This window comes from Chironomus tepperi, unplaced genomic scaffold, assembly GCF_022539635.2.
Source record: "Chironomus tepperi strain 1889 unplaced genomic scaffold, CSIRO-AGI_Ctep_v1 contig_449, whole genome shotgun sequence".
Classification (NCBI taxonomy): domain Eukaryota; kingdom Metazoa; phylum Arthropoda; class Insecta; order Diptera; family Chironomidae; genus Chironomus; species Chironomus tepperi.
The window spans coordinates 699,744-720,949 of NW_027226571.1; the positions used below are offsets into that span (position 1 = coordinate 699,744).

The 21,206-nt window shown below is 36.1% G+C and overlaps 1 protein-coding gene across 4 annotated transcripts; it reads right to left on the minus strand.

Annotated features, from left to right (window-relative positions):
- Window positions 1-7,621: 7,621 nt before the first annotated feature.
- On the minus strand, window positions 7,622-13,361 carry LOC139098628 (TBC1 domain family member whacked-like). Of its 4 annotated transcripts, none has more exons than XM_070650864.1 (3): window positions 13,219-13,361; window positions 8,946-9,344; window positions 7,622-8,790 (listed from the first exon to the last, which is right to left on the minus strand). In XM_070650864.1, the coding sequence occupies exons 2-3, from the start codon at window positions 9,176-9,178 to the stop codon at window positions 7,923-7,925; spliced, it is 1,101 nt and encodes a 366-aa protein (XP_070506965.1). In that variant the 5' UTR covers window positions 9,179-9,344; window positions 13,219-13,361; the 3' UTR covers window positions 7,622-7,922. The 4 variants fall into 4 exon arrangements, with proteins under 4 accessions (XP_070506965.1, XP_070506966.1, XP_070506967.1 ...); XM_070650865.1 differs by lacking the exon at window positions 13,219-13,361 and adding an exon at window positions 12,647-13,109; XM_070650866.1 differs by lacking the exon at window positions 13,219-13,361 and adding an exon at window positions 11,987-12,118.
- Between the last annotated feature and the right edge of the window lie 7,845 nt (window positions 13,362-21,206).

Sequence of the window (21,206 nt, forward strand, 5' to 3'; positions counted from 1 at the left end):
ATAATTGGACAGATTTGAGATAATGAAAAATTTAATTATTCCGAACTAGCCTGAAGCTTCAGTTCTCGATTAATAATTATTATCCAACGCGAGTAATAGACTAATTTCCCAAATCGACCCGTAGCCCTTAATGATCATTCAGATATTAACGTAACTCAAAAAATCGACCTCTCTGCCAAATCGACTTCCAGCCCATAGGATCGTTCACTTATTGCGCAACGCTTTTACGGGAAATGAAAGAGGCTGAGATTTTGGGGAATTGCGGAAGCTGAGGGAGATTGGGGATCCCAAGAGAAATTGGAGAAACCGAGGGTAGATAGAGAATTTGAGGAAAATTGAGGATGCCACTGGAATTGAGGAAACCGAAGGGGATTTGGGAAAACCGAGGAGGATTCGGGAAACTGAGGAAGATTGAGGAAGCCAAAGGGAATTGGGGAAACCGAAGGGAATTTTGGAAAACTGAGGAATATTGGCAAAGCCAAGGGGAATTGAAAAAGCCGAAGTCTGACTCCGAAGTTGCTGGTAGATTCCGAAGTATTTATCAAAATCAGGACGTTAAAGGATAGAGGAAAATACTATCCAAAACTCCTCGTCTGAAGAGTGGCTACCCCACAATCAAACTTGGAATGTCAAGGTTTACAAACCGATCATATTCGAAATCAATTTGTACAAAGAAATCAACATTAAGTTGCCATTTACTGCAAAGGAACGACAATCAAAAAGTCGATTCTTCGCGTTATGTAACAAGTGAACATCCCCATAACCGAAAATGAGGTTATGTCTGCACCATTGACAGAACAGAGCTCCAAATCTTAATCAAGTCAAGTGGACATTTCCTCATGAAATCCGAGTCAACTTCCATCTCTGATTTACAGATTTACAGTAAATCAAAGTCGCAATATTGAGTTAAAATGCGTAAAAAAAAATTTAGAATGGACTTCATTCATTTTCATTTCAATTCGACGGAATGGAGGCTTTGATCCTGATAGCATTTGGTATTAATACAATAAGAATTTTTTTTTATATCAATTTTTATTGCTGGAAGTATTTCAATATAATTTCTTCAATGAATTTCACATGGCTGCATACTGTTTTATTCAAATATTAACAAAAAAAAAAAAGGAATTCAATTTCAAACGTTTCCCCGGGTTTCGGCAGCAATGGATAGAATAGATGAATGAAAACAATTTAGAATGTCTTTTGAAGTTGAATTTAAATATCCTTCGGTGGACTTTTGTTGAAAATTATTGGAAGGATAGAAAGATTTTTTTTGTGAATAAAAAAGGTAAATAGAGCTGTTTATTCCAATTTTTGTTGAAGTTTGCACATTGTTACTGGAACTTATATGACTCAATATTTACATCATACTGCCCCGATCAACATAAATTGTAATGTTGCCAGTATGGCACCGATGGACAACATACTTAGATCTAGAGTTGCAAGACAGGCACCTCTGACAGGCAGAACTATACAAATTATTGGTTTTTATTACAAAACCATACAAATTATCAAGAAATTGTACGGTATTTGTCTGTCACAAGTGCCTGATTTGCAATTCTGCTTAAGTCCAAGTGGGAACCAGTTGCCCAGAACAACTAAGTTTCCGAATTGATTCCCATTTGCTACTAAGTATGCTGCCCCTCGGCGCCATGATGACAACATACTTCGATATGTGTCAAGACCGGATATAGATTTAGATGCAGATAGAAAATTGCCAAATCAGGTTGATTTTGCTATAAATCCTCAGTAAGTGCAAGTCTTTACAATATTGTTTGAGTTTGTTCTTCAATCATCCTCAACAATGTTTTTTCATGAATGCAGTTTGAAATGGAATTGAATCATATTCACACCAAATTTTCAATTTGGGTGAATATATTGCTTTTGGTATTTTGAAATTTCAGTTTTTTTAATTTCCTGCATCAGGCTTACAGAATTGACAAATATTTCCAATGGTGGAAAGTCTGTGCCTGAAAATACCAATCCAACAGTGAAAACCGCATCTTGATTGGTGCTTCCTGTGCCGAGAAATCGCAAAAAAACACTTTCTGTTATTTAGTTAGTTAGTTAGTTAGTTAGTTAGTTAGTTAGTTAGTTAGTTAGTTAATCAGCACGATATCTCTCTTCAAACTCAATACTAAGACTTCGGGTTTTTTGCTTCTGGTAGGGAATGGGTATGGCAAGAACTGTATTGTTTTTGGAGCCATAAGATACTTCCATTGAGGCACAAGATGTAAAAAACTGTCTTTTTTTGGTCCAAATTATAGTCGATTATTGCAAAATAAATTTTTGTAAACAAACAAAAAAATAAATTGAACTGAATCTTATTGGATCTCATTTTAATGGTCTGGAAGTGAACTGGATCCTACTGGATCTTGTTTTTATGTATCTGGAAGTTGTATGGATCCTACTGGATCTTATTATAATGGTGTAGAAGTGAACTGGATCCTACTGGATCTTGTTTTTATGTGTCTGGGAGTTATATGGAGCCTACTGGATCTCATTTTAATGGTCTAGAAGTGAACTGGAACCTACTGGATCTTGTTTTTATGCATCTGGAAGTTGTATGGATCCTACTGGATCTCATTTTAATGGTCTGGAAGTGAACTGGATCCTACTGGATCTTGTTTTTATGTATCTGGGAGTTATATGGATCCTACTGGATCTCATTTAAATGGTCTAGAAGTGAACTGGATCCTACTGGATCTTGTTTTTATGTATCTGGGAGTTATATGGATCCTACTGGATCTTATTATAATGGTGTAGAAGTGAACTGGAACCTACTGGATCTTGTTTTTATGTGTCTGGGAGTTATATGGATCCAACTGGATCTCATTTTAATGGTCTAGAAGTGAACTGGAACCTACTGGATCTTGTTTTTATGCATCTGGAAGTTGTATGGATCCTACTGGATCTCATTTTAATGGTCTGGAAGTGAACTGGATCCTACTGGATCTTGTTTTTATGTATCTGGGAGTTATATGGATCCTACTGGATCTCATTTAAATGGTCTAGAAGTGAACTGGATCCTACTGGATCTTGTTTTTATGTGTCTGGGAGTTATATGGATCCTACTGGATCTCATTTTAATGGTCTAGAAGTGAACTGGAACCTACTGGATCTTGTTTTTATGCATCTGGAAGTTGTATGGATCCTACTGGATCTCATTTTAATGGTCTGGAAGTGAACTGGATCCTACTGGATCTTGTTTTTATGTATCTGGGAGTTATATGGATCCTACTGGATCTCATTTAAATGGTCTAGAAGTGAACTGGATCCTACTGGATCTTGTTTTTATGTATCTGGGAGTTATATGGATCCTACTGGATCTTATTATAATGGTGTAGAAGTGAACTGGAACCTACTGGATCTTGTTTTTATGTGTCTGGGAGTTATATGGATCCAACTGGATCTCATTTTAATGGTCTAGAAGTGAACTGGAACCTACTGGATCTTGTTTTTATGCATCTGGAAGTTGTATGGATCCTACTGGATCTCATTTTAATGGTCTGGAAGTGAACTGGATCCTACTGGATCTTGTTTTTATGTATCTGGGAGTTATATGGATCCTACTGGATCTCATTTAAATGGTCTAGAAGTGAACTGGATCCTACTGGATCTTGTTTTTATGTATCTGGGAGTTATATGGATCCTACTGGATCTTATTATAATGGTGTAGAAGTGAACTGGATCCTACTGGATCTTGTTTTTATGTGTCTGGGAGTTATATGGATCCTACTGGATCTCATTTAAATGGTCTAGAAGTGAACTGGATCCTACTGGATCTTGTTTTTATGTGTCTGGGAGTTATATGGATCCTACTGGATCTCATTTTAATGGTCTAGAAGTGAACTGGAACCTACTGGATCTTGTTTTTATGCATCTGGAAGTTGTATGGATCCTACTGGATCTCATTTTAATGGTCTGGAAGTGAACTGGATCCTACTGGATCTTGTTTTTATGTATCTGGGAGTTATATGGATTCTACTGGATCTCATTTTAATGGTCTAGAAGTGAACTGGATCCTACTGGATCTTGTTTTTATGTATCTGGGAGTTATATGGATCCTACTGGATCTTATTATAATGGTGTAGAAGTGAACTGGATCCTACTGGATCTTGTTTTTATGTGTCTGGGAGTTATATGGATCCTACTGGATCTCATTTTAATGGTCTAGAAGTGAACTGGAACCTACTGGATCTTGTTTTTATGCATCTGGAAGTTGTATGGATCCTACTGGATCTCATTTTAATGGTCTGGAAGTGAACTGGATCCTACTGGATCTTGTTTTTATGTATCTGGGAGTTATATGGATTCTACTGGATCTCATTTAAATGGTCTAGAAGTGAACTGGATCCTACTGGATCTTGTTTTTATGTATCTGGGAGTTATATGGATCTTACTGGATCTCATTTAAATGGTCTAAAAGTGAACTGGATCCTACTGGATCTTGTTTTTATGTATCTGGGAGTTATATGGATCCTACTGGATCTTATTATAATGGTGTAGAAGTGAACTGGATCCTACTGGATCTTGTTTTTATGTATCTGGGAGTTATATGGATCCTACTGGATCTCATTTTAATGGTCTGGAAGTGAACTGGATCCTACTGGATCTTGTTTTTATGCATCTGGAAGTTGTATGGATCCTACTGGATCTCATTTTAATGGTCTGGAAGTGAACTGGATCCTACTGGATCTTGTTTTTATGTATCTGGAAGTTGTATGGATCCTACTGGATCTCATTTTAATGGTCTGGAAGTGAACTGGATCCTACTGGATCTTGTTTTTATGGGTTTGGAAGTTGTATGGATCCTACTGGATCTCATTTTAATGGTGTGGAAGTGAACTGGATCCTACTGGATCTTATTTTTATGGGTCTGGAAGTTATATGGATCCTACTGGATCTCATTTTGATAGCCTGGAAGTTAACTGGACCTTACTGGATCTTATTTTTATGGGTCTAGACGTTGTATGGATCTTGATTTTATGTGTCTGGAAGTTATAAGGATCCTACTAGACTATAAGGTTTAGTGATTTATAAAAGTACTGTAATCTACCCAAGTCGGGCTAGCGAAGCTCAGCCCGGCTCGTATAGTGATTTATAAAGGTACTGTAATCTTCCCAAGTCGGGCGAGCGAAGCTCAGCCCGGCTCGTAAAGAGATCTATAAAAGTACTCTAATCTACCCAAGTCGGGCGAACGAAGCTCAGCCCGGCTCGTATAGTGATCTATATAAGTACTGTAATCTACCCAAGTCGGGCGAGCGAAGCTCAGCCCGGCTCGTATAGTGATCTATAAATGTACTGCAATCTACCCAAATCGGGCGAGCGAAGCTCAGCCCGGCTCGTATAGTGATCTATAAAAGTACTGTAATCTACCCAAGTCGGGCGAGCGAAGCTCAGCCCGGCTCGTATAGTGATCTATAAATGTACTGTAATCTACCCAAGTCGGGCGAGCGAAGCTCAGCCCGGCTCGTATAGTGATCTATAAATGTACTGCAATCTACCCAAATCGGGCGAGCGAAGCTCAGCCCGGCTCGTATAGTGATCTATAAAAGTACTGTAATCTACCCAAGTCGGGCGAGCGAAGCTCAGCCCGGCTCTTATAGTGATCTATAAAAGTACTGTAATCTACCCAAGTCGGGCGAGCGAAGCTCAGCTCGGCTCGTATAGTGATCTATAAAAGTACTGTAATCTACCCAAGTCGGGCGAGCGAAGCTCAGCCCGGCTCGTATAGTGATCTATAAATGTACTGTAATCTACCCAAGTCGGGCGAGCGAAGCTCAGCCCGGCTCGTATAGTGATCTACAAAAGTACTGTAATCTGCCCAATCCGGGCGAGAGAATCTCAGTCTGGCTCGTATAGTGATCTATAAAAGTACTATAATCTACCCAAGTCGGGCGAGCGAAGCTCAGTAGAAAAATAGTTCGAGTGAAGCTCGAACTTAATTAGTTCGGACGCAGTCCGGACTTGGTTGAGAGAGCTCATAAATTTTTGCGATCTGAACTGAGCGAAGCGAGTGAAGGCGTGAAAATTTTCCCAAGCATTAGAAACTGCATATCCATGAAAATATGTTGCCGTGAGTAGATAGACGGTTCGAGCGAAGCTCGAACATTAATTGCTCGAACGCAGTTAGGACTTGGTTGAGCGAAGCTCACAAATTTTTGCGACCTGAACGGAGCGAAGCGAGTGAAGGCGTGAAAATTTTCCCAAGCATTAGAAACTGCATATCTATGAATATATGTTGCCGTGAGCAGATAGACGGTTCGAGCGAAGCTCGAACATTAATAGTTCGAACGCAGTTCGGACTCGGTTGAGCGAAGCTCACAAATTTTTTCGAACTTGATTGCGACCTGAACGGAGCGAAGCGAGTGAAGGCGTGAAAATTTTCCCAAGCACTAGAAACTGCATATCTATGAATATATGTTGCCGTGAGTAGAGAAATGGTTCGGACGCAGTTCATTCATTTAAATAATTTTAGTTACTCTATAAGTAATCATTATTTCTCACATTTATTTCATAAATCAATTATTTTGTTCAAGTTGTGTTTTTAATTCTTGCACAGATACAGTTTTCTGATCTACGTATGGTGTGAATATTCCCATGAAGCGTGATCCGCTTCATTACTAGTTTTTTTATCCTTTTTCATCCTTATTCTTAGTCAGTGGTGGACAACCTTGTATTTTTCCCGGTACACTTAGATGGTGAATGTCAATTGAAACCACACAAGACATGCGGTTGATGGAGATTTCAAAAAATTTTGGATGTACACCAGTGCACCGCAGCACTCAGCTTGCCCACCACTGTTCCAAATGAATCCACAGAAATCCTCATTGCTTACAATTTAATTAAAATTTTCTTCTTTTTTGAAAATTTTAAGAAACCGCAAAAGAAATTAAGTTGGGATTTATTTTGTTCTTCAAATGCACACAAATGAGAACTTTGGAAGCTTCTTTAATTTGCATTCATCTCTATTAAGAGTTGAACAAATAATGTTCAAGGTACAATAATTAAGACTTCTCGAATTAAATTAGTTTTTAAGAAAATTGGAGTATTTTTTCTAGAGGTGAGTCAGACTCGCTAAAAACCAGAGATCAAATTCAAATTGAGTTCGCAACAGTTTAATAAGAACTGATTGAAATTTGGGTGAAATTTTATACTTCACAAGAACCAACCGTAATTTTCTTCTGCGAACACTTGTGAAGTATTAAAATTTGAATGAAAAGTTATGCTTCACAAGTGTCAGCAGAAGCAAATTACCACTGGATCTTGTGAAGTATTCAAGTTCGTATGAAATCTTATACTTCACAAGTATCCGCAGAAGAAAATTACTGCTGGTTCTTGTGAAGTATTGAATTTTGTGTGAAATGTTATACTTCACAAGCGTCAGCGGTAGAAAATTAAAATCCGAATGAAATTTGTATGAAATATTTTTCTGCTGACACTTGTGAAGTATGACTTTTCATACAAATTTCTATACTTCACAAGTGATAAAAGTAATTTTGTCTGCTAACTCTTGTGAAGTATAACATTTTATGCAATTTTTATTCAATTCTTAGCAAATTTTTGCAAACTGAAGTTGAATTCGACTTCTGAAATCTTCAATGATACACAAGATCATAGCTCAATCAAAACATCTTAAGGATCATTAACAAATGATTCTCAACAGAAAATCAGAGAATATCCAGGATAAATGATCTTAAATTCAATTATCCAATGACAGTCGCCATTTATTGACGAAAAATAATTCATCGCTGTCCATAAAAATAAAAAATAAAAAATTTAAATATTCACAAAACATCACAAACAATCTCACGATAAATGGAAGGAAGAGAGAGAGAGAGAAATAAGAAGAAAAGTTCAGAACTTTTCTTGTTTAAGCTATTATTTTTCATGGTAATACACAATTAATCGATAGTCAAAATCTACATTAGATTTTGGACTTGTTGTTTCCTCATTTGCATTTCAATCTTTTTATGCTCGACAATAAAATCCTGTACGGTAATATTTAATCGCATTATGTTCTGCATAATAAATTCCTCCTCAATTATCTCTTCTTTCGGTGCTCTTAATAAACTTAATACATCACACAAATCCTTATTGCTTTTTCTAACTTTATGGGAACTTAATGTTGCACCAACAATCACAAGTGATACTTTAAAGACTACTTTAATTCCTTCACATAGAAAGCAATCCCATACACGAAGTAGTGTATCCCATTTTAATGTTCGTGTTAATGCACATAGGAACCAATCTGTCATGAACATTAATGGCTCTACTTTTGATTTAACTAAATGCCGATGTGCTTGCGGTGAGGTACGTTTTAGTAGTGCCATAAATAACTTTGCATCACGTTGTAACATTTCCATGCCAGGCGTAAAGTAATCTTTTAAATATTTATCGCTAATACTTACAAATGACCAAAATGCTTGTTCAGCTGGAAGATGCATTAATAAAAATGCTGCAATTGGTGCCTGTGCTTGACAGTATCCAGTTTGTGGATTAAGAATTGAATAAGCTTTTAGTAAATTAAAAAGTTCCTTTTGTCCGGGTCTATCCTCATCCAAGAACATCTCATGCATCGGAAATTGTCGATGCTGATCTCGCTTTATTTCATCAATAATTTGTGGATCGCCTGATTGGTCAAGTAACTCTTGATAAACATTCGGATGTGCTTCTAACAATGAATGTCCACCGGATAGATAAAACCATGCTTTTGGTCGTACAGCTGATGGAATTCCCTTCCGGCATCGTTCACGTATCTTTTTATAATTATGGTTCATGTAATCTGACCTGAAATGATAAGAACGACACAAAACCAAGTTAAAGACAGAGATTTATGTCTGAATGTCATGCAATCAATAGTTTCCATACAATTTCACATTAACTGTTGACTGAATCGATTCCAATATCCACAGACTAAAGAAAATAAAAATCAATCAACTTACCAATGTTCAAGCATATGAAGCCACTTCTTTTCTCTAGCTATGATTTGAGCTTTTGACAATGGCACTTTTGGTTTATCACTAAAATGTGTACCGCCATAGAAACCATGTCGATCCGGTCCTGTTGAGAATGCACTTGTTGTTGATGAAATGGATATTGTATCTGAGATTTTTGAGTTAGGTAACGATTGAGATGATACGGCCGAAGGTGATGTTGTCTTAAAACGCATCGACATGATGACATAAAAAAGACAAAACTTATTTCAACGATGATATAATTGTGTGTGTGTGGTGATGATAGATGATATGTGCTCTAATGCCTGTTTATTTAACTTCTTAACTTTGGCAAATGATACAGTACAGTGTGAGATTGACAGCTATACACTCTATAGATGTCCCATGCTGTGAAAAAAGAAGAAAAAAGAGTATGACATAATTAAATTATCGTAGTATGTTTTGGGGGGTCGATTGGATGTGATGTCTGGTGGGATTTAAATTGGGAGAAGGCTAGACTGATCTTGTGAATATGAAGCTCTTCCTGCTATTATCCCGAACAGCACAATGCTTTTACTAGGACAACTATCCATCGTCGTATCAACGGTAAGACACGCTGTTGCCTTAGCAGCACTATGACGGTCCTAACGGCACCATGACGTCCCTAAATCCACCATGGCGATGCTAAAGGCATCATGACAGTTCTAAAGGAACCGTGACAGTCCTCTACGCATTATGACCTTCTGACGACATCATGACAGTCCTGACAGCATCATGACAGTCCTGACGGCATCATGACAGTCTTGACGACTGTCAATCCTAACGGCACCATCACGATCCTGAAGGCACCATGACGGTACTAAAAGCACCATGACGGACCCGACGGCACCATGGCAACCTTGACGAAATCATGACGGTCCTAATGACACCATGATGACCCAATTTCAAGTAGCTTGCTTAACTTGTTCCCCAAATTGCTCAGCAAGCTACAAAACTTCAGTTAGCTCGTTGGATAGATTGCTTGCTTAAAACAAGCTTTTGAAATTTCTAGTTACTACAATAAATAGTCATTCAAGAACGATACCCATAAGCTACAATTCTAAAGATCTAACCTACTTCCGATTCGTGAGGGTTCATTGAGTTGATCTTCTCAAGTTTAGCAAATTATGCATAAAATATTTGTTTTTTTTTAATTGGTTGTAGGCAAAGAAACTCAATTCATTAATTAATCATTCCACAAGCACATGAATGAATGTGTGTGTTTATTTCTATTATTGGACGTATGCTTTAAACGGCAGTCAATGAGATTTTATTTTGTATCGATTCAAACGCGCAATTTTTTTTATAATTTTTTAATGGAACTCCATACGAGTTAGTATGAATGAAGTTAAGTTAATTTAAGTAGATATGTAATGTACGCTGTCACATCGTTCACTAACGTTCATACTGACTGTGTATGAAACGTGATATTGTGGGTGTATTTTTTTTTTTGTTGCTTTTCTGTCTTCCTCCAGTTCTGTTAGTTCCATACATATTTGTAAACTTATATTTTTCATAGTAATTGTGTTCTTTTTCGACGTTTAGCTTCAATTATGCTGCTATTAAATTTGATATACAATTTGCAAGAAAATTCCGATAAATTATGCTGACACATGCTTGCCATTACATTATGATAATAAAGGATGACTATTGTAAAACTATGAAGTCAAATTATTATTGTTAGAATCTCAAGTCCACTGCAAAATAGATTGAATTTTTCGAATCATTTGACTTGCATTGTAAACGGAGGATTTATAGGGAAATCTTTTGAAATAAACTTCTTAAAAGCAATAATCGGTTAAGCCAGTGATGGACAATCTTTTATTTTTCATGGGATATGTTGGTGGTAAGCCTCAATCGAAACTTCACAAGGCATATAGTTCATGGCATGTTCAACAAATTTTGGCGACAAACTAGTATGTCACGGCACACAGGTTGTCCACCACTGGGCCCAATTAACCCAGCTGGGTTAAATAATCATAAATTCAGCCTCAGGCTTGTTAGACTCCGACTTGTTTTGATAAGAATTTGGTCAAAATTCGTCACTATCCCTGAGTCATGTTGACTTAATGCCACTTGTTGGATCGATCAAACGGCTTGTGCTATTTGAGCTTTTCACTCACAATTGGGGACTTATCGAGTCTATTTGAGACTGTTCGGGAATACAACTTTAAACCTGTCTATAATTATGTATACCTACAATTATGTACATATATACGTACATAATTACATACATAATATGCTGTACATACATTTTAATACTAGCATTGTTCCCCTTATCCACCACCAAACTTGTTGTCTATTAATAATTAAAGTTATTATTCAAAATTTTTTCGACAATTGCACAAAGTAATTTAAACAAAAGATATTGTTTAACGCTACAATCATCATAATTCATAACAATGTGTGCATATCCCTCAAATTATCATTAAGTAAACACCACGAACAACTGCTAATCTTCAGCAAGTGTAAATTATTTTTTTGCGAGTAATCAAATGAAGAATATACAAAAAGTCGTTTACTTGAGATGGATTCATGGATGCCTTATAAAGGATTTGTGCCTTCATTTGACCTCTTGGATATCAAAAACTAAATACGACCTAATTTAGGTTCAGGATCTTGTAATATTGTGAGTATCGTATGAATTCTTGTCATATCGACATCACTCTTAATAAGAGATTGTGGGATCGGTCTCTGGTGGGAATTGAACCCATGGACGCACAGAAGAGTGATACAGATATCCGATCTGTTGCCTAACCACTCGACTACAGAGGCCTTATCCTCACACTGGCAGATTTGCCTATATATGACTCGATACCACAGATTCCACTACATACAGTCACTATCGGATCCTATATGACTTTCAAAGTAAATCCCAATCTTCAAAACACAAAACAAAGTAAACTTTTACTAAAAAGTTGCATGACAAATTGTTCAAAACACTTTCAAGCTCCACATGCATATAAATTATGCATTGATTTGCACTTCTTTGCATTCCGACGTCAACTGACCTTTACTAACACATCACTAATTAACTCAATATTCACTAGAAAAACTACTGCGCTGTATTTAAAAAATTTTTTGCAAAAATTTTGTTTACTTAAAAAATTTTATTTTCAATTCTCAATGCTAACGAGAAGTTCTTCCCAATGCATCTGATGATGTTTCATAATTGAGAAAAATGAGCGTGTTATAGTGACTGACTTGATACGACGAAACAATAATTCATAATTTAGTTATGCTGTGTATAGGAATATTGTTTTTCACAGGGATCGTTCTTAAATGATGTTTGAGTATTAGGGAGAACGGGAGGGGTAAGCTATGTGACAAGCTACGTCACAGAGTATGTCATAGACTATGTGACAGGCTTTGTCACACACTATGTGACATGTTTTGTCAAAGACTATGTGGCACGCTATGTCACAGACAATGTGCCAAGATATGTAACAGACTATGTGTCAATCTATGTCACAGAATATTTGACATGCTTTGTGATAGACTATGTGACAGGTTTTGTCACACTATGTGATGTCACATATCACGCTACTTCATAGGCTATGTCACACACTATGTGACATGTTATATCACAAACTATGTCACAGGGTATGCGACAAACTAAGACACATTAAGAATTCTAATTTGATAGACGTAACTTATGAACAATTCCTCACTTTTCTTATTTTTTTATGTCCAAAAACAAAGTTATTTCTGCTTTTCACATTAATATTTTTTTCTGAATATGTAAGCAGTTAAAAGCAAACCCATTTATTGTATTAAATCACTTGACACTGTGCATTAAAAATAATTCACTTGGGCTGTTTTCAAGCTTTTTTCAACTCAATTGTTTTGTTTTTCATTCAATTTTTTTTTTTATGGGAGCAATTTCGCTTTCAAAAAATCATATCCATCACATCCAAAAAAAAAATTGTTAATCTGGCTTTTCACTGTTTATGTTTATTTTCACTCGGGTATTATTTTGCTTTTTTTCTCTTGACGTGACGAAAAAGTTTAAAGAAATTGGAATTGGAATGCAATGCCAAGAAGAAATTTTTTTTCTCTTCTGTGCCTGAACACACGAAAGATGTAAATTGACTAAAATTGTCTTGTTCGGCTGTTAATTATCATTTTTTATTAAGTCATTTGTTAAGGAGGATATAGCCGTGATGATTCAGTCTGATTTTATATCCAAAAAAGTCAGATAAGATAAGAGAATTTAATGAAATATTTAGTTTATGCTACTTACTTATATAATTTGATCTAAATTCAATAACGATTATGTTCTAGTAAGAACTTGTGCTGCTAACTTTCAATAATTTAGGTATAAATTATAAAATTTGCAGGATTAAAGCTAATATTTTGATAAAATTTATTACAATAAGAACTTGTTTATTGTTTTAGAAAAATTCCAATAAGATATGCTGTCAGTTGAGTGTGTACTGAATGCTGTCAGTAATAAGGTCTTTGTATTTTCGAAAATATTCTAATTTTTAGTGATTTTTTGTGTCTTTTTAGCTGCAACTTACTTTAATTCCACTAATTGTCTAAAAATTTCCTCAAAATCGTTGTGTTAATTGAAATTCACGGCTGAATTGATGGAAACAAATTCCTGCACACAGCATAAACTGCCATTTTCAATTCAAACTCACATGTAAAGGCACATTCACATTTTATACTTTATAACAATGAAGCAGAGGAACAATATATTGTGACATTTTTTAACCGAAAATGTCAAATGTTACTTTGTAAACTGTGGCAGTAGGAGGAGAATGGGTTGGCAATTCTATTTTAAAAAGGAATTATTGTTACTTTTAAAATGCATAGAAAATAGAAAGAAAACACTCAGAACATAGAGATGTAAATTTTGGAGCCACTTTCTAAATCGTACCCCATGGCTTGAATTGTACTAAAATTATGACTGAGTAGAGTGGAATCTGAGATGTTGAGCCATTTATAGGCTAATCTCTCAAGGCAAAAGTAGGTTCAAGTCCTGTAAAAACCCAGATACTTACTAACTTACTTACTTACTTCCTTGGATGAAGCTCACGAGGGAATGTCTAAAGACAGCTTTATCCTTCGAAACCTTCTGTCAGTTCAGGATATTAATGACTCTAGCGTCCCTTTCAACACATCCAGTCCAGGAATTCTTCGGTCTTCCTCGCGATTTTTTGCCATCCACAAAGTCTGAAGGAGTTACCTTAAATCCCGTAATAAAGAGAATATTTCATACACATTTAGGAATTCTTGTGAATAATTTCATGTCTTTTGGGAATATTTGTGAATATATTCCGATGTTTCCAGGTCTTGAATAAGCCTCTATGGCCAAAATACTAGGTTTACTTTTTTGTATGAATTCGATTTTTAAAATAGACCAATTTCTCTATCATTATACAGAACAGTAGTGCACAACTTCTGTGATACTAAAGTGCCACCAATTTTTTTTTAAAGTGTCATTGGCTGGCCACCAATATGTGATGCCAAAAATAATTGGCTGTCTACCACTGACTTAGAGTGTTGTCGATATGACAAAAATACGCGCAATGCTCATAAGAATTCCATAGACACAAATATTACCAAATAATTTATGTTAAATGATATTGTCAAATTATATAAAGCTTTGGCTTGCATCCAATACTCAGATTTACGATAGATACAAAAAAGACAAAGCCAGTCATTGGCAATCTATTAAAACATCCCTAAAAACTCCAAATGACAGCTACGAAGAGATTTGTGTCTTCATCGGGTTGATAAAACAAACTTTAGTTCCAAAGCTGAATCCTTTAAAAATATGCACGTAGCATCTTAAAACTACATTCTATTGCACTTCTTTACTTCCGCATTTGAGAATTTTCATATGATTTTAACAAAATTTTATTCATTTTATTTACTTTATGCTGTAGAAAAGCAATAAAGTAACTGATAACAATTCCCGAAACTGAAAAATGAATAATTAACAAGAAAACGTAATCCTGTCAGTCGTAGCTTCCTAATAAATTTTAATTGGGTACGAAATTTTGATTTAAATGCAATTTTTGATATTTATCTGCCGTCAATAATTTGTGCTATGCTGAACAAGAAAAAAGTTTTCTGTCTATTCATTAATATCTGTTTCTGAAAAGAGCTATTAACTAATTATATGAATCCTCTTACTAACCCTATTCAAAATATTCAATTTTTTTCGTAGAAATTTCATCTTAGATTTGATTAATTTGTCAGTATTCATGATATACAGTATTTAGTAGCGGGGGATCTGATGTTATACCACAGAATGAGAAGCATGTTTTTAATCTAGACGTCAACTTCTTGTTCGTTCGTTCGTCCTTCAACTATCATGACTAACAAATCAGCCAAATCATCTTAAGTAATAATTTTTTTGATGCCATAATTAAGGTCCTTTGACTAAATTGCTGTATAAAAACATCATACAAGGCTTCAATTCTTGGAATAAAGAATATTGGTATTATTATCAATTATTTTAATTAATTTATGATGTTGCTCACGTTCTCCGTACAAGTGGTTTTAACACAAGTGTAGCCATTAGGATGATTAGATGGTTGATATCCCGAACAAAACAAGTCGGGTCAAGTCGAACAACATGAATCCAAAATCCGATATAACTGCGTCATTGTTCTTTGGCATGGAGCAGGATATAAACCGAGCCCGGGAGTGACTTAAGCATGGTGCAGGATATGAACCGAATCCGGGAGTGACTTATGCATGGTGCAGGATATGAACCGAATCCGGGAGTGACTTAAGCATGGTGCAGGATATAAACACAGTCTAGGGTGACTTTGGCATGGTGCAGGATATAAACCGAATCCGGGGTAACTTTGGCATGATACTGGATATAAACTGTATCCGGGGTGACTTTGGCATGGTGCATATCAACCGAGTCCGGAGTGACTCTGGCATGGTGCAGGATATAAACCAAATCTGACGTGACTTTGGCATGGTGCAGGATATAAACTGAATCCGGCGTGACTTTACCATGGTGCAGGATATAAACTGAATCTGGGGTGACTTTGGAATTATGTAGAATTTAAACTGAATCTGTCATTGAGTCACAGCCTGATGCTAGATCGATTAACCCAGTGCTTGGCAACCCAATTGCTGAGACGCACTAGTGTGATTTTTTAAATTTTCAGAAATGCCATGAACCGCACGTCATGTTAGGTTTCGGTCGTGGGTTACAAGCAAGGTATATCCAAAAAAAATTAAAGGTTGTCCATCACTGGTTGTCCATCACCGATTATCCCCCACCCAACACACCCTTTCTCTCAACAAATGTCTTCCTACGCCCCTGGATACAGCTTAACAGTATCTAGTTTTTCCTCCAGGGGCTTCCATCACAGTCGTCATTTCGTCTAAATTTACATAAAGATGCAATTATTCTTCATCAATTCTCAATTTAAACATAGATTTTGGCAATATTTCAAAAAAGTCTAGAAATGTTACACTATGCTTTCAGCTTTATTGCTGTTTATACCATCAATCTGCATGTGTCTGCGGAATTGGAAAAGCAGACTTAATCGAATTTACTATAACAAAAAAGCACTAAATCAATAAGATTGCTTTGCTATGGATGTAAATAAATGTCACAAGTCAATATGTCGAAAAAGAGAAAGTATTGTTGTGGTGCTATATATGGGAATATGTATCACAAAAGGAGACAATAGGACAAAAGACTTTTTCTTCATAGTATAGCTACAAAAGCTGCGAAAAAAAAGTAAGATTAATGGAACAAGTAGAATCCATTTGTATAAAAAATGTATGAAGACGTTTCTTGCCTTAAAGCTATAAAATAATTTGTGTAGATTAAGAAATATTTTTAAGGTTAGGGGACTTCCTGACTGTATATGATATGTAAAAAATACCCGAGCAGGGCGGTACAATGTGGAAAGAACCGCGTTTTTATCCAGAAAATGGTTCGCAAATCAGGGTCGCGAGTCAGAATGTCATCAGGACAATTTCGCATCTTGCTGTCTGGGGTAACTTTAGCATGCCACAGGATATTAGCAGGATATAATCCGAATCCGTCGTGGCTTTGCCATGGTGTCGGGTTTAAAATGAACCGAATGCGGCGTGTATCGATGCCCTACCAAGAACATTGTGTATTACTCGAGATCCTTGGAACCTTACTACAACTAAGGTTTTAAAGAAAAAAGTACAATAAAGCCTGAGTGGGACTCGAACCCACGACCTCTTAATTATGTGTCAGATGCTCTAACCTTGCCTCTTACCAAATGAGCTAACGGGGATTTGTTTGAAAGTGCTGCACAATATTCACTTAAACTCTCTTTCTCTATGCGAGTGTAGACCTAGCTGTATACGCTATTTTCTTTAAATTTGCCTAGAACCCTTATACCGATTGCAGTTTCGGTCGAGGTTTGATCCAAGGTGTGTTGCGGCTAAAAAAAGTTTAAACAATACTTCTCAATGCAGTGCTGATTGTACAGCTCGCTATATTAAACCAAGTTGCAAATTCCAGCACAAGAAATGTAAAGCTCATAGCTAGACTAATTATAAGCACAAAGAGCGACAACAAGATGCTCCTAAATTTAATTTAACACCCACAATAACAATTAATGTGTAAATGTGAAACAACGTCCTACAATCATTGTACAGAACATTAAATGCTCATAGCTAGAACTCTCTAGAACTAAGTTAATTTATAGGAAGGAAAATGTGCCATTTTTGAAATTTCCTATAGCTTATAAAGTAGATAAATACCACAAAAGAAATGCTATCTAGTCACGTAAATATGACCTTTCTTACTGAATTATTTACAGGAAGATGCTTCCAAATAAGAGGATAAAAAAATATTAGACAATTATTAGCTTATGTGACTGACGAAAAAAAAAATTGCGGAAATGAAAGATATGAGTGATTGAGTTCCTAGAAACTAATATGGACTGGATGTGGACTATGGATGAATGCACAGCTTTAAACAGCAGCTGCTTGGTGGAAACAATCATATTAGCCAATTGGCTGGCATCTACCCGAGCAGCACAATAGGGCGAGTTGCTCAAATGGGTCGAAAACAGTCGTCACGATGCCGTCAGGGCAACTTCTAGTCGTATCGTTCATACAGTGCTAAATAAGGTCTTTAAATCAGACTTTGTGGATGGTAAGAGAACTCGTGGTATACTGAAGAACTTCTGGTATTTAGTATTGGCAATTATCATGAGTATACCGGCGATAGAACTAGCTTTAGGCGTCATCTGAGGGAAGCCATGGATCACTGTAGTTCTTTACCGCCATCGAAGTAAGTATGTTCAAACAGCGACGTAGCAGAGCCCTAGAGCGACAAAGATGTGATGTTCAAGTTAGTTTTAACTGTCCTACCATCTTGCCACATGGTACCATGGTCATACAAACAGCATACTCATGAGTAATACTCACCAAATTGCTGTTGTTGTTCTTATAACGTTTCGTGGCTTAACGTTGTTTAGCAAGGGTTGGCTCGCCAGGCCTGACGATCAAACTTGACCTGCTCCGTGAGTACCGCACCGCTTGGGCGGATTGTCATAGCCAGGATTGCACTACGGGGATGTGGAAGTAGGTACTTGGGTAGGATAGTCTGAAGGATGTCACTCACAAGATTGAGCATGCTCAGCTATAAAGATTGAGTATACTCATTAAAGTGAGTCTCCTCATTGTCTGTTAGATGCAGCAACACTTCAATATGTCTCGATCGGGATGTATTGATTAATCTACACAATTAATTGCGACTTTCCCAGAAGTGTCTATTAAAATTTTTGTTATTTTATAAACCATGTTGTTAATACACTTTGTGTCTCGCATGAAAATTTCTGAAACCCACGCGTAGATGATAAGCCTCAAGTGAATCCCCATGATATTATTTTTTTTTGCTATTGAGTAACTTAATGCTTTAAAGTATAACATGTTCTTTAATCCTTAACCTCAAGTTTTTTTTTTCTTATTATTAACATCATATCAATGAAGTCTAATTTTATTGTTATGTAGTTCGCGGCATAAAGTTCATGAAATTCTTGTGGCTTTTGTATCCGTACAGCCTCAAGGTAGTTTGTTAATATGAAGAACAATTTTTGGATGTAAATAAATTTTGGTATAAAGCTGTTTTTAGACTCTGCATTCATAATGTCCAAACAAATCATAGAATTAGCCAAAAGTCTTTGTTGCTCTTCCGTTGCTTAAAGCTGCTTAAACATCTTAAAGAAATTAGAAATTAGAAATTCGTTTGAATTTTCCTTTTTTGCTTTTGTACTTGGCAGTTGTTACATTATTTATGCTTTCTTGCTATCGGGGGTCAGACTCGGTATTTTGAGAAAGCATAACATAACAAGTCTGTCTAAAGCATGACAAATATTATTACTGAGACTGCTTCTTATTTCGTTGGAGAATAAACAATAGAATTCTTGGGATTTCTATTGTTTGGATCTGATTTATCCTGCCCCATCTCACTCCTGTCCTCTACTCCTGTGACTGTATTATATCAACAGCCTCTAGCCAGTCCCGAGTAGCTTAAATGAAAAATTCTCCTTTATAGAGCTTTTGAAGCTCGGAAAAAAGCTTTTTCATTAACTGCCACTCTTCGGTTGACAGCCATATGGATGCACCCGGGTGTGGACTTGAAATTTTCAAATATTTTCAACTGTCAAAAAATATTTTTATTTATTTTGTGATGTCTTTAAGTTTGACATGACAGCAATTGTATTTATTTATTTCATTCTTTCTATTACATCAAGCAACAGTGATTAAATGAATATTGTCAATGTTACAGAATAGACAATAGTCTTGTTTGTTCTGTTGCTGTCATAAAATTAAGCAAGTCAAGTGAAAGCACTAGACCGAGATTCAAAAGTTGCGTGATTTGATTGTCGCTTTGGTAGGGAGGCCATCTGCTGTATTTTTGCCGGGACTCTGATGTACATTTCAACCTTGCTGCTGTGTCTCGACAAAGCTTTAAAATGTCCCGATTTTTTTCAAAAGTGTCCGACCACCCTACGCTGGGTCGCATTGGGAACAATGTTTTGGGGTAGATTATTTGATTTTGTGGAAGTGAGGCTTGCCTCTGGAAGTTTTAATCGATTTTAGTTGTGACATCAACTCTTACTGATTGCAATATGTTGTTCTAAAAAGCAAAGAGACCAATTTTAGGTATCATGGTCTTTCTGTACCACAAAAGCATGTTTTTTGCCTGTTGGTGCTGTTTGATGTCATTGCTTGTTATTGAGATCCTGAGCTTCTATCTGAACCAAAGCTTGAAGTCTAGTCGGCATTAAAATAGATTAAATTGACTAGAATTGACTTCAGATCGATTGAATTCATGCCAGAGTTGACAGGACTTTAAATTGAAGGAGCCTTAATTGGAGTCCGGACTCAAATAGACTCCAATCGAGTTCAGATTCGAGTAAACTGCAATAGAGTCCAAACTCCAGTGAACTCTAATAAAATTCAAACTCCTGTATACTACAATAGAGCCAACATTCCAGTAGAGTCTTCTTTTTGAATATTTAGAGTCGGGATTCTCAATGTCTTGTCAACTCTGCTTCAAGCCTTGCTATCTGCATTACAAAACCACAATCGGATCCAAAACCCAGATCAGATTCCATGTCAGTTAACATAACGGACAAATCTCGTACATTTCCGTCTCTTTCCTTCTCAAAGAACCGTTCTTTTAAAACAATTTGTGGTCCATTGAGCAAGATCTTATAGCTTACAATTCAAAAACCACTCAAATATCGATAATATCCATAAATGTATCGAAAAAAGAGTGTAATAAATAATAAAATTGATTCAATATTCGTTTCAGTCCTCAGAGAAAGGGTCAGGTAAAGGTTATGTTTAAATTTTTTGTTTCTTTTCTCCTCACGCAGACCTTCCTAGAATAATCTTTGAACTTTAATTTAATTTGTCCAACTGTCCAGCTGAAACTGATGTACTTACCCTTTTCTGAGATATTTTTTTGTTTGTGCAAAGTTTAAAACCATCAATTGAAATTGAGGTATAGATTCATTTTTTAAGGGTTATTTTTAAAATTGGGGCTTTTTATTTGGTTGGATGGACAATTTAAAAGACTAATTTGGTGTGTTATTGTCAATTTGATTGGTCACATCAGTTGTAGTAAAGTGTTAACGACGTTAAGGAACTTAAAATTATATGAATTTAAGTTTTGAAGTTTAACGGTTAAAATGAATTTGAAATGATGTACTAAAAATGTTTAAGGGTAAAACGGATTTGAAATTGTGT

Excerpts from the sequence above, each read along its gene's own strand:
- LOC139098628 (XM_070650864.1), bottom strand. The coding sequence starts at position 9,178 with ATGTCGATGCGTTTTAAGACAACATCACCTTCGGCCGTATCATCTCAA. Across the intron at positions 8,791-8,945 it reads CTTCATATGCTTGAACATTG|GTCAGATTACATGAACCATA; the intron begins GTAAGTTGATTG and ends TTATCATTTCAG.